Source organism: Argiope bruennichi, chromosome 7 (assembly GCF_947563725.1).
Source record: "Argiope bruennichi chromosome 7, qqArgBrue1.1, whole genome shotgun sequence".
NCBI classification, from domain to species: Eukaryota; Metazoa; Arthropoda; class Arachnida; order Araneae; family Araneidae; genus Argiope; species Argiope bruennichi.
This window is the reverse complement of record NC_079157.1, coordinates 47246304-47260501: the sequence shown is the minus strand read 5'-3', so window position 1 is coordinate 47260501 and position 14198 is coordinate 47246304. Positions and strand designations below refer to the sequence as shown.

The 14198-nt window shown below is 29.2% G+C and overlaps 1 protein-coding gene across 1 annotated transcript in view; it reads right to left on the bottom strand.

The window, feature by feature from the left end:
* LOC129975363 (sodium/potassium/calcium exchanger 4-like) overlaps positions 1-14198 on the bottom strand; it is a 110983-nt gene that overhangs the window by 15873 nt on the left and 80912 nt on the right. The window contains exons 7-8 of the mRNA XM_056088426.1: positions 12457-12569; positions 3082-3190 (exon numbers count right to left, since the gene is read on the bottom strand). Coding sequence (XP_055944401.1) covers positions 3082-3190; positions 12457-12569 — 222 coding nt within the window. The remainder of the gene's footprint in view (positions 1-3081; positions 3191-12456; positions 12570-14198) is intronic.

Here is a 14198-nt window from a genome sequence, read left to right as displayed (position 1 = left end):
AAATGTTACAGTGTCAAGAATATTTTATTAAATATTCTGGTTAGGACCAAGGAGCCGTCTAAAGATGAGATTTCTTATGATTTTGATAAATGCATTTATTGACTCTAATAAAATGGAATATAACTCTTCTATCATTTAGAAAAAATTTTTCATTTTGAAATACGAGCTTAACATTTGAGAATTCAATCATTGAGCCATGATAAGAATGGACACCTTGCATATATAACTGTGATAAATTGCCAGAATATAAACATCTTTAATACCTGCCTCTTATAACGACAAGTCTTTTTCCTATAATTTTGATTTTTCTGGCTGCTTTTAAAAATGAATCCATTTATTTAATATTTTTCCTCGTTGTTTGATAAGAAAGAAATATAAGAATTTAACGGAATCAGTTAACTACAAATTTATTGTACGAGTAAATTAAAAATTGCATCTGATAAGAAATAAAAACGTCAATGGAAATCCAACTGCGGAGTTAATGCTTAAAGAAAGATACTTTTTATCTTAATTTTAACAATTGAATGGCTTAATGAAACAATGGTATTAGTTTGAATTTCATTATAACACGGAAAGCTTTTTTACAAATCATGTATCAAATTAAAAAATATTTTTAAATTAAGGACAAAAAATCAATTCAAATCAAAAATCAATCACTCTAATTTAAATGGCAATTATTTGAGCTTTTAAATAATATGCATAGAATTTTTTATACATAACTTAAAAATATTTTTGTGGCAACATTTTTGTTGAAGGTAGTTGAAAAGCACCAAAAATATACTCAATTTTTGTTTGGTAATCAAATTTTGAAAATTCAACGAGAATTGTAGATTTGTCTAAATGATATGTAAACCAATATTAACCTTTGTTCATATAGAATTTCCCTAGATGACGTGACCACAATTATACGAATAAACTAATCTATGTATAATGGGATAAATTTTAACTTTATCGAGAAAATCACTATTATTATTATTTATTTAATTTATTTATTATTTTTTGCTTTCAAAAAAATAACTGAATTCTAACAAATTTGTCACCAAATTTTAACTATATATGAAGGAATTAAAAGTTGCTAAAAATGTACATGTTTACAAGAGAATAAAACTGCAATGGACATAAATTTAAAAAAAAAAATCGTTTCACATATAAAAATAATGGCTGCTGAATGAATACCCAGTTAATAAACCCGACTCTAATTACAAACTTGGATACCGTTTAGCGACTTTGACAACAAAAAGGGAGAATGCTGAATAGGATGATTCTCGAATGATTAGGACATTAGTTCGACGAATCATTAGGACTCGAGTTCTGTCGTTTGTTTACAAGAATTCAATTCCTCTCAAAGGACCTAAATTGCGGTGGGCACAGATAATAAGTAGTAATGAGTAGTAGACAGTTAAGTTGAACGCAAGTGAGTAGTTGAATGAAGTGTTTTTTTGGAGTTTTGATCTTCTGCGAGTTCTCTATGAGCACTTGTGCTGTTTCATTCATTATTGATTAGCCACTTGTGTGCTGCTATTTACTGTAAGTGCTATTTTGTGCAATCTTAGTCTGTATTTTGTTTTCCTGTGTTTCGTGTATTTGTGTGGAATAATGCTTCGTTATCCCTTATTCAGGCTGATATACCTTTTCACTGTACTCATCCGCGGGATATCAGTGCAATCCTCGCAATCTTTTTTTCACTTAATCATCTCTCTTTATTATATGTTTTTTACTACTCTCTCCTATGCTAAATTATATTTATGTTTTCGAATAGAATAAGGCGCCATTATTTATTTTTTATTAAGGTTGAACTTCCCACCATGACTGGCCCACATCGGAAGAAGTTTTTGATTTTTTTTTCGTAATAATATCGTTAGTAAATGTTTGATAAAAGCTTTTCGTTTTTAAATTTAATAGTTTCATGACGAGAATCGAATACATTTTTTTGCACGACCTAATTTTATAAATTTAAAGTAAGCGGCTACTACGGAATGAAATTTTCGAAAAAAAAAGTTCGAAAATAGTTAATAGTTGCATTTAAAGGATTGAAAAACATATAAGAAACTAAAATATGCCAGTTAAATGGCAGAAACTTTTTTAAACTGCAAAATATGGCTTTCTTTTGACTAAAAAAAGATATAAATCAATCTGATAGTTTTAGAGGTTTATCAAACGATTTGCTTAAAATTTTGTATATATCTTCGGAAATATATTATTTAGTTCCTGAATTAAAAAATATGAGATATTTCTGTCCAATTTATATTCTGTCCAATATTGGGGCTCGACTAATAAATAACGGGTATTTTTCAATTTCTTTTTCTTATCGTGAAGCCTAAAACAACTATAAAATATTTCTAAATGAATACATTACTTATTCTATAGTCCAGAAACTGTAGAACATATTGAGAAATTATTATACGAAATTTGAACAAAAAATGTGCTTTAGATTTGAATGTATGAAGAAGTTTTTCGTAAGAAAATTCTATGAAAGGTTAGAATTTGAGAAAATAGCATTTAAAAATGTAAAATAGCCTTAAAACGTATGCAAATATAAATATAAAAATAAGTATAACTTCCTAACAAATGGGCTTAAGAACAAAATTCTAACGGTTTTATAAAAAAAAACCTGTTCAAACTTTAAGAATGTTATATTTTTAAAAATATCATAATTTCGCAAAAAATCGCCTTTTCAAAAGTCACTTTCCTTAAGTCATTCTGAGCTTAAGCTCTAGTGTTCACATATATATGGAAATATAGTCTGACAAACTACTATTTTGACGAAGTTTCTCAAAAATGTTATACAGATATACACTTTCTGTGTTAAAATAAAATATTAAATTTATTCGGCCATTTTCTTTCTTTTTGCATCATCATAATAAGCAAAATTCAAAAAAAAAAAATTGCTTTTCGAACTTTGATTGAATTAAATAATTCAATAAAATGCAATAATTTATCAATACATAATCAGCTTACGAGGGAAAAAAAACATAAAGAAAGGCGTTAAATGTTTTACTACAGAAAATCACTCTTTGAGTCATACCAATCTAAAAAAGAAAAGTTTTATTTATTTCAGAGATAGATAGATATAAGACTTACAGTCTCGGCGAGAGTCTTATGCTTTCATCGGCAGGCATCATCTTCTTGATACTGAAGTGGGCCGTGACCGGCATTGATGCGCATTCGTCTATCTCATTATTAAATGGAACTGAAAAAGAGACGACTGTTAATGGCTTTGCAATGATAAACAGGACAATATTCTTTTTATAAGATGTTAAGAAATTTATAAAAGCTTTAAAATGAATAAATTATTTTTTAATCATATCAATTGTTGCTTATTTTAGGTGTGGGGGATGAATTTTTTGAAAAACTTTCGAAAATCGTTACATTTTGGAATAGTTGTATAAAAAAATTGAGAAAAGATGTACGAAAGCAGAATATACCAGTTAAATGTCAAAATTTCTTAAAAATTGAAAAGGGGCTTTTTTGGTTATTTTAATTATATTAACGTCCCCTTTTAAAGCAACACTATGACTATTTTGGGGCGGACCTCGTAATTTTGAACCATGGTCAGATGACGAGGACAACATCTGAGCTGGCAACCCCTCTCCAAACTTCCGCACCACATCAGTGGGAGGACATTTGGCCCCGACGGATTCAACTTACATCAGACCGGCTTACACAACCGTCCTTTTTTGGAATCGGGTCTCAAACCCAAAGCCCTCCGGTACCGAAGCCGAAACCTTACCACCAAACCAAAGCGGCCAGACCATTTTGGTTAAAAGAAGCATAAAGTGAAAATCTTCTAGTTTAGAGGTTTATCATATGATCTGCTTAAAATAACGCAGATAGTTTAAGAAATATATTATTTAGTTCCAGAACTAAAACAAGTTGTATTTCTATTCTTTCTGTAAATATTGGAATTCGACTGGTAAATAACACGAAATTTTTAATGTATTTCACGTTGTAAAGCAGTAAAACAAGTATAAAATATTTCTAAATGAATAGATTATTTATTCTCTAATCCAGGAACTACAGAACATATTGAGAAATTTTTATACCAAATTTGAATAAAAAATACGCTTTAGAATTTAATTTATGACGGATTTCGTAAGAACATCCTACAGTTTTCTATGATTGAGAAAACAGCGTTTAAAGATATAAAATAGCATCAAGGTGTATGTAAATGGAAATATAAAAATTAGTGTAACATCCCAAAAAGTAGACTTAGAAACAAAATTCCAATGGCTTTATAAAGAGACCTGTTCAAACATTAAGAATATTAAATTTTTTTAAAGAAATTCTTAATTTTGCAAAAAAAAAAAAAAAAAAAAAAAAAATAACGTAGTCTTAAAACTTCCGAGCTGTCAAAATCCTTTATACAAATATTATTACCGAAATATTAATTTGGTTAATTAATTTAGAAATCATAAAAAGTACCTGTTGGCTAATGAAATTAAACCCTGTTTATCCGAATTCTAAAGAAAAGAAATTTTCACCTTCTTTATTATTTCCTCTTCTGATATTATGACAGTTGGAATTGCGATAATGAAAGGAGGTTGAGAGAAGATAGTTAATGAGAGCTTTAAAAGAGAAGTTATATGTATAGGGTAAAAAGCAGTCGAAGTTAGGGGTTGGGAATCACTTTTAAGCTCATACAAGTAATTTCTAAGCAATATCAGCTATCGAAAAACTTTCATAATACAAGTTGTTTCTCATAAAAAAGTGATAATTCTAATTTGAATTATTTTTCTATTTTCAGTTGTGAAAGAATTATGAGTGAATGGAAACTTTGAAACCCGCCATTTTCCACTCTTATAAACTCAATTGAAACTTTTAGTTTTTCTAAAACGTATCTCTTGTCAGTTCATATACATCAACCAGCTGCAGAGGTCTGTCCAAAACTTTCTTCCTTATTCTGTAATAAACTTGTCATGCCAGAGAACGCTTTACATGGCATTGATGTATAGTAGTTACGAAATACTGTTCTTTGACGTGATTTTAGCATTTTTACTGAATCTAACCTATTATCCTTGGCGAGTTATTTGGCGATTAAACTTTGGCATGCGTTAATAGTATCCAAAAATAAAATTTATTGTTTAAACACGTTTTTCTCAATCTGATTGAAACCAATTTTTGACACAAAACTGCGCTTGTAATCACAAAATACAGTATCATTTTTGATATATTTAAATCATTACGTTTTTTAATTATCCCGTTTACATGTTTCTGAAAGTACAGACCGACAGACAGTCGAACCTTAGTTTAATTTAGCTCGAAATCTGACATGCGTCTACACTACAGTTGTTAAATATCTGCACCAAATTTTATCCATCTAGATCTCTTCGTTTTCTAATAATCGTGTTAACTTATAATAGAACAGCCGGGCAGACAGACTTCCTTTGAATGAACAAAGTTTGCTCACAATTTGATATATCTACAAATCTGATGTAAAGACCGCATACCAAAATTCATCCGTCTAGCTTAAAGTATTTCTGAATTATTTTGACATTTCTGAGATATTTTCCAAAAATGTGTTTTTCGCATTCAAAAAGATCTAAAACGTGGGGATTCGTCAAAATCTTCAGTTTGAATTTTTTGACGATAACTATACTTTTTCTATAATATGTATACAATAAAGTATACTATTCCAATAGTCGTATTCATAAAATAACTTGGGAAAGTGAGTGGTTTGAGATTCTAATGATCGTGATTGGAGAATATATGGAGAAATTCCTCTAAAATCATGTTATGAAAGTCTCGCTATATGTAGTATTCCTATTAGGAATGCACTTGCCGTACTTTTACTCGCTTTATGATTTTGCAAACTGCATCTGAAGTTATCAAATATTCCGGTATCAGAAATTCAAACCTTTTTATTAAGCTACCAATACACAGAAATTAATTATGCGTGTAATTAATTGAAATATCCAATTTGCTTGCTATAAAATTTTACCGAACGTTTCCAATTTCCCAATTACTCCTTCTGTCCCAGCATAAGAGTACGAGTAAAACTTAATGACAAAATATCGTCTTTATAAACTTAATTAACTGAAATATCGAGATTGTTTGTTATGAAATTTCCCCGTGCAATACCAGTTACTCTTCCTGTCCCAACATAAAAATATGAGTAAAAAAATAATGACAAAATTTCATCTTTACAGACTTAATTAATCGAAATATCTAGATTGTTTGTTATGAAATTTTCTCGAGTAATCTCAATTTCAAAGTTACTCTTCCCGCCCCAACATAAGAATATGAGTAAAAAAAAAAATAATGACAAAATTTCATCTTTACAAACTTAATTAATTGAAATATCCGGATTGCTTGATGTAAAATTTTCCCGAGCAATCCCAATTAATCTTCTCATCCAAACAAACGAGTAAATTTGTGAGTAAAAATATTATAAAATTCCCTATTTATAAGCACGAAAAAAAAATTAAATAAATACCCTTAAAGATATAATACTCTTGCTTAATTCAAAAAGTTCTTACTAATTCTGAGTTCTAAAAATGTCGCGATATTTCCATCAAGTTACGTTTACTTTCTTAATGATACACTTTGCTGAAGCGGTAAGTAGAAAATTACTCCGATGCATTAAGTAGAAAGGGGAGATAGTTTTGGTTGAAAGATAAGATTAACTAATGATGAGTAATTACAGCTCATCAATAAAATGTATTATCTTCATGAAACTTAATTAAGCGATCCGCTTAAATATTCGGGAGTCGATCTCTCTCTTCCATTTTCTTGTTTCATTCCATAAAAGGAGGTCACTCAGTGCGCGGTCGAAAATAATCTTATCAAAGTGATATGTTAATTGAAGACTTGAAGAAATCAATAAATAAACGTGTATATATATATATATATATATATATATATATATATATATATATATATATATATATATATATATATATATATATATATATATATATATATATATATATATATATATATATATATATATATTGAGAAGAGCAAATATAACATTTAAAAATAAACAAGAAAAGAAAAGATGTACCACTTAACGTTTCGATGTTAAACGTTTTCGATGTGGAAAAGATTGGAAAAAAATCATGCATAAATTAAATTTATCTAAATTTTAGTTAATAAATTTATTTAATGCATAAAATTAATTTTGATAAATTAAATCCATATTTTAGATTACATAATAAAAGAAGTAAGTAATACAATACTGAAGGTGAATTCATTATGCACTGACAGTAATTTTCAATTCTTATTCACTTCTTCATTAATCGTCAAATCCATATTTAAGACTATATAATAAAAGAATTAAGTAATACAATACTGAAGGTGAATTCATTATGCACTGACAGTAATTTTCAATTCTTATTCACTTCTTCATTAACTGTCATTTGTTTGACATTAATCGTCTTTGTTAATCTGTACTTTTTTAAACAATGCAGATAATCAGCTTTTAATAATGGAAGAAAATCCTCAGATTAAATATTTGATGAAAACGATTTGAATTTTATTACAATAATGGAATCCATTGTAGAAAAGTCCACAAAAAATATTTTTAGAAAATTGCCAAAGTTTTGAAAAAAATTGTTGGCAATTACATATGTATCATTAAAAAGAGATATATTTTTTTAATTTTAAAATAGTGCAAAAATTAATTTTGCGCAATAATATTTTGGGAGTTAACTCAGAAAAACGCCAAAAACTCGTTCAATTTTTAATTACAATTTTAAACCAGTGGGAGTGGTCCCCCTAAAACTTCCTCGTATATTTTCTAATAAAGGTGCTATCCTAGAAAATGCCTTGCATGTCATTGGCACAGGAAATATTAAACTCTTGGCGTGAATTTAGCATTTTTACTGAATCTATCGTGTTATCCTTGGCGAGTTATTTGGCGATAATCTCTGGCATGTGTTAATAGCATCCGAAAATCGAACTTGTTTTTTAGAAGAGTTTTTCCTAACCGATTGAAACAAACATTTGACACGAAACTGTACTTGTAATCACAAAATCCCACATAAAATTTGATATATTTGATACTTGGCGTTTTTTAATTATCACGTTTTCTTTTTCTGAAAGTACGGATCGACAAATAGTCAACTCGTTGTTGGACTTGGTTCATAATTTGATATGTGTCCGCTATAGATTTTAAACCTGTAAACTTTTAAATCTCTTATGCGCAACTTGATGTTACTTTCAACATAATAATAATACTTTCAACATGACGTTGAAAGTATTATTATTATGTGCCAAAGTGTAATGTTTATCAAAATGTGTTAAACATTACACTCTGTTATTATATAGACTTACACCTGTTCTGTTTGCTGAGTACATGAACATTCCTCATTGATTATATCTCTTGATATTATAACACCACTGAAAACATAACTATCTTGGTAGTCTATGATCTGATTTCAAGCGAAACTGTATCTTTTAATTTAGTTTTCTTCATAAACTGCACAGAGAGTAAGTGGTATCTTTGTTGCTTAGTTTTCGCCAATTGAAAAAAAATTACGAGATTAAACAATAAAAACGGTGTGAATTTCATTGTAACAACGAAGTACATTGTTGAAAATTTTGAAAAAAAAATATATTTAAAAAAAAAATTTCGAAATACAAAAAGAAATTGCTAAATGCGTGACTAAAAAATTTATATATCACTAAAAATACAATTTTATAAATAAAAAAGAGCTTAAAAATCCGTTTTGTGTTCATAATTTTCAAGAATCATTTCAAATAACCGTCAAAATCACAATAAGACTTAAATAAATTAAAATTCTAATTTAAATTTTATAAAAAATTGCCAGGAGGTCCACATTGCTCTTTTCAAAGTATATCTGTATTAAATTTGTAACTCTAAGTTAAATTATCTCTCCTGTACAGAACTAACAAAAACACAAATTTTACTTCGTTAATAATGGAGATTCTAATTCACACACAAATGTGAAATAAATAACTCAATGAGTTGTGAAAAGCAAAGCATTTATTAAAGCGTAATAAACTTCAAATTAGAATTTTTTCTATCGATTTATCGATTTAAATATTTATGTTATGTTCGAAAATGAGTTGATCGTAAGATTGATCACTAACTATTTTTCAGTCAGAATCAATGTGCATTTATAGTTAACTCTTTATTTCAGAAATAAATTAGCTATTATAATTCTCTTTCAGAGCTTTCTATAGTTCATTTCGGATGCATATTTATGAATCAACAGCCAGTTAAAACTCAACTTCTAAAAGTTAAAATAACATTTCAAAAATAATCAGTAAATAGGCAAAATTTATAGGTAATAATAAAACAAAAATGAGCTAATTTTGTTGTTGTTGTTTGTTTAAATAAGGCTTGCGAGACAGATGCGAAGCGGAAAATTAGCATTTAACGATTGGAAAATCTATGCAGAGTGTCAGTGATAGACTAAACAATGCACCGTAGAGATCGCTGGTAGACGTAAGATTTACTTCCCATTTTCAGAAATTTAATTAATAAGTCTAGACTAGAAAAGTTTTTCAGTCTAAGAGAGTATAATTATTGAGTAAATAAAGGCTCCACGACTGGTATTTCAGACATGCGTTTAAACATTTGTCATTTTTAATTTATTTACAATATTCTGTAATGCAGACTTTCAGTGCCAAACAAATGAAATTGATTTAATTAATTTTGGCGTTAGGAATATTATCCAAAATTTAACTGCGCAGACTAGACAATTATTTTAAAATTCTACTAGCCGCTTTAAGTGACTAGGTGGTTTGCTATGAATATTGAATTGTGTCTAATTTTAATTAAATCTTTAATGCATAACTTGATGTTCATGAATTTTTCAATAACGTATTTTTAAACAAAATTGTGACAGACATTAAAACATATTTATTTTAATATATTTACACATGTTCTGTTTATTGTGTGCATGAACTGTCCGAGTTGAATATATTCCCATGACGTCATAATGTCATGAAAACTTAAGTGTCTCTCTAATCTATTTCAAAATTGATGTCTGTTGAGGAAATGTGAAATTACTTATTGATTCGTCTTGCTAATTGTTTTATTGAATAACAGAATATTTCTTCCTTAGCTTTAAACGATGGAGAAAAATTATTTGATAAGGTATTAGATGAAACAAAGAAAACTTTTTATAAAATATTTTCAATGCGCGCATTTCATACATAAAGTGTATAAAGTTGGTACAACTTGGTGAATGGAAAACAACATAAACAAAATAAAATGACTCATACATTTGACGGTAAAGTGAAAAAAGAATAAAGGAAAAAAAAACATAAATAAATAAAGAATATGATATACATAAAAGAAAAAAAAATAAATAAAAAAAATTGAAAAAAAAAAGACTTTTTTATGAAACGATAACATAATAATGCAATCATGAAAATCGTCTGAATCTCATGACAAAAATTAAATATATTTTTGAAAATTATACAAAAGAAAACATTTATAAAATAATGTCAAATTCATAAAAAAGTTTCAAACAAAAACATATTTTATTAAATAGATATTTAATAAATTTTAAAATGGAGCAAAATCTGTTATGCGCAATAATATTTTCTGGAGCTATCAGGAAAAAAATTTCAAAATCTGGTTTGATTTTAAATTAATTAAAATTTTCATAATTACTGGATTCACTTCATACTAATATAATAACGGCGAATTAGTTGCATCAAAATAATTTTGGAATCCACAAGTGGTTTTGCTGCAAGAAAATTGATATGACATCACAGCAAAGTGGAAGATTGCTGGAAGATCTATGAAATGTGGATTTATCATGTGAAATGCTACCATCAATTTGAGTGAAAATACTCATAGTGCAGCAACACAACGAAATAACTGTATCATTATATTCTTTCATTTCATCTTCAGTGATTTTGAGCGATCATATAATTTTGTTTTAATCCATCACATGACAACCCAGCAAATTAGTATTTTTTTATTATGTACATTTTGAAAATTAATACAATCCAAATTTTTAAATTATTTTTGAGTTACATAAGAAATTTTTGACAGTAATCATTCTTGGAAGATCTTAAATACCATTAATTTTGTTTAAATAAAAAAAAATTCTTTTTTTTTTAGGATTTTTAGATTAACTCTCATCAAATACAGAAGAATATTCTTTGTAGTAATATTTACAATAATCCTGAAATTCTCGAAGGCATTTAATTCCGTTTATAATAATGATTTCTTTTCTTCACCTATTTTCCATTAATTTTATTTTTGATTTATGTGTTCATACTCAAAATATAGACAGTAATGTAATGCTTAAATAAATCTGTCCCGAGATTTTTATGATTTTCCAATTTTTATACCTTAATTTTTTGCGTATAATTCTCGGATTATCTGTTAAAAAAACACGAAAATCGTCATTGTAATTATCACTAATAATCTGCAACCGCAGATAATCCGCGAATTATACGGCGCTGCAGATTATACGCCGCCGCAGATAATACGCAGGAATTTGCGTAATCGTCTGAATTAGAAAACATCTATATTTAACTTTTCTGTCTGTGAATAACTTTCACTCACAAACTCGGCAAATCAGACAAATTAAACTTCATAAATGATCTATGAAATAAAAATTGTGGTCTTCAGTAAACGTTTTGATGGAATTCATGAATGAAGTTTGTCCGTTTATCCGTCCGTGTGCTCGTTAAATAATAATTTCAAGAAACAATGAACTAAAAGAATGAAATTTCCTCATGCTCTTATTATTCGAATTGGAGATTTGAAATTTTAGACCAATTCTGCCAAAGTAGAATGTCTGTTCATCCTAACGGACCAAAATAGCACAAAACCACAACATTGAGAAATGTTTTTCAATATGAAGTAAAATAACACCAAAATTGCTGGAAAATGATAACAAATTTGGTGTCTTGACATCAGAATTGCAGCTTTATGTCAGTTTTGGGATCGGAATTACAAATAGTAAGAGGTCAGGAACACTTACAGAATGCTTTCGTTATGTGACACATCAAAATACATAACACTATTTTATGGAACTTTAAGAGGGACTAAAGTTTTGCTTTAAAAAAAAAGACAACACTGACACAGCATAATCGCAAAGGAGCTATCATTTCTTTACCGAAGCATTCGGGGTAAACTGAATGACACACTAGAGGCAGGAACTATGGTTTGATCCTAATGGCCATGGTGTAATTCTTTCCATAGGATGCACGTCCCATTATCAATGTGGTGGTAGTTTGATCCCATACCATTACTATATCCTTCAGAGAAGCGAGAACCAACCCTCATATCGGAAGCTACTCATCCCCATATCTAGAGTGCTTTCTAATTGGGGACTAAATAGAAATAAATATTTTTAAATTTTTTAAAATTTTCTCAAATACTTTTACGAACCAACATCTATTTTTGGCAAGAAATCTATTACATAAATGTGCAAGTGTTGCCGTATCGTATCAGTTGGAGAAACAATCAAAATCGATTTTGATACACAGAAGAGAAGAATAGAAAAAGAAGCTCATCCATACCATATGAGCTGTAATTTTTCTTGTCTCCCTGGGCCAGGATTCCTATATTCTGTGTCGTGTCATCTTCTATGCCAAGTCTTCGGGAAATCCAAAAGTGGACGTCGCTGTTGAATCTAAGAAGAATAATGTTAGAAAATTAAAAACAAGTTTATTCACAACGCTTGTACGAATAACAGTGGCTATAAATTTCCATGTCTACAATGACAGGGAGAAAAAAAGATTGAACATGGCGCAGAAAAAGATGTTTAGTATATTTTTTTGGGTACGCACTGAGTTATGACTCTTTTTAGACAGCATTCTTGTGGTATTTCTTTTCTCAATTATGTGAAGCTTTTTCTATGCGGAATTTTGATGCTGCTGTAAATTTGTAATGTTTCTTCCAGCGCCGTACATCGCCTGGTAATAACGGTAATTTTAAAGATATATTTGACTGATACTGAATGAATAACGAATCAATACCCCTGACTTGACAACGAATTTGGCGACCATTTCGACCCTGAAGACAAATTTGGCAACTTTGGTAATAACATCAAAGATTCCAGAAACCAGAAATTCTTGCTGATATCCATGATGAAATGAAAAATGGATGGTAATACTTCTAGTAGCTTCTTTGCTATGTCACGGAAACTATAAAAAACCAGGGGGAGGGCAAAATTGTTGTTAATCAATAGTGCGTCGACTGTTGAATTCCGCTCAAGCAAGTAATCAGTTTAGAGCAGCAGACGATTTGAGATACATGAGTAGTTGAGCGAAGTCTCGCTCCCGTAAGTTCTTTCTGAGAGTTTTTCTGTGGTTACGGTTCTTTATTACGATTTGCAAGTTGTTCTATTTACGTGCTGCTGTTTGTTGCAAGTACTGCTCTTTTGTAAGCTTTGGCTCAGTGTTTTGTTACATGTTACATATGTACTATATGTAGAATGGAGTGTCAGTTTGTCACTGAGCCTGTTGGACACTTAATACCATATGTTTCAACAATCCACAAACAAATTTATGGCAATTTCCGTAGCAATACATTCACTATTACATAGAAAAAAAACTTTAAGCCAGTATTAACGATATATCCCATGGAAATGATAATAAAAGAAGTTTTTGTAGAAGATTGAGAAGACCACATTCAAAGGTATTTTATGTGGCTATGGAAAGAACATCAAATATTCGATCACGCTTCACCAAATGGCTTGATATGAACTACTGTATAGATGTGTCTTAAATGGATAAACATTGTGCAAATTTTAATGGAATTAATTCCTTGTCGTGGAACTTATATAATGCCGATAGTCGGAACTGTTATCGGTTAATTCTATACAGCGAGTTCTCTCTGAGCGATTTGGGTTGATACGATTGTTCATTATCGATTTACTGATTGTGTGCTGCTGCTGATTACAAGTTCTATTTTGTCAACATTTCGTCTGTGTTTCATTACGCCTATTAGTACAAGAGATTGTGCGACATTTTGAATGCTGGACAATGTTATGAAGATATCATAATAATGTTGCTGGGAATTTTGTGTTAATGGGGAGCTATGTTTCGTTCTTGTAAAATACAGTAATTCTTATTTGTCATTGAATCTGTTGAATCTTTTCACCATATTCGTCCACGGAATTTGATGAATTCGTCCACGGAATTCGATGAATATCATAGTCTTTCTTCTTTTTCTCACTAGGCTGCTTTGGTAAGAAAGGAACTCTATAATCTCTATTGAGCCTAAACACTGATTAATATTATTTAAAAATTTATAAATT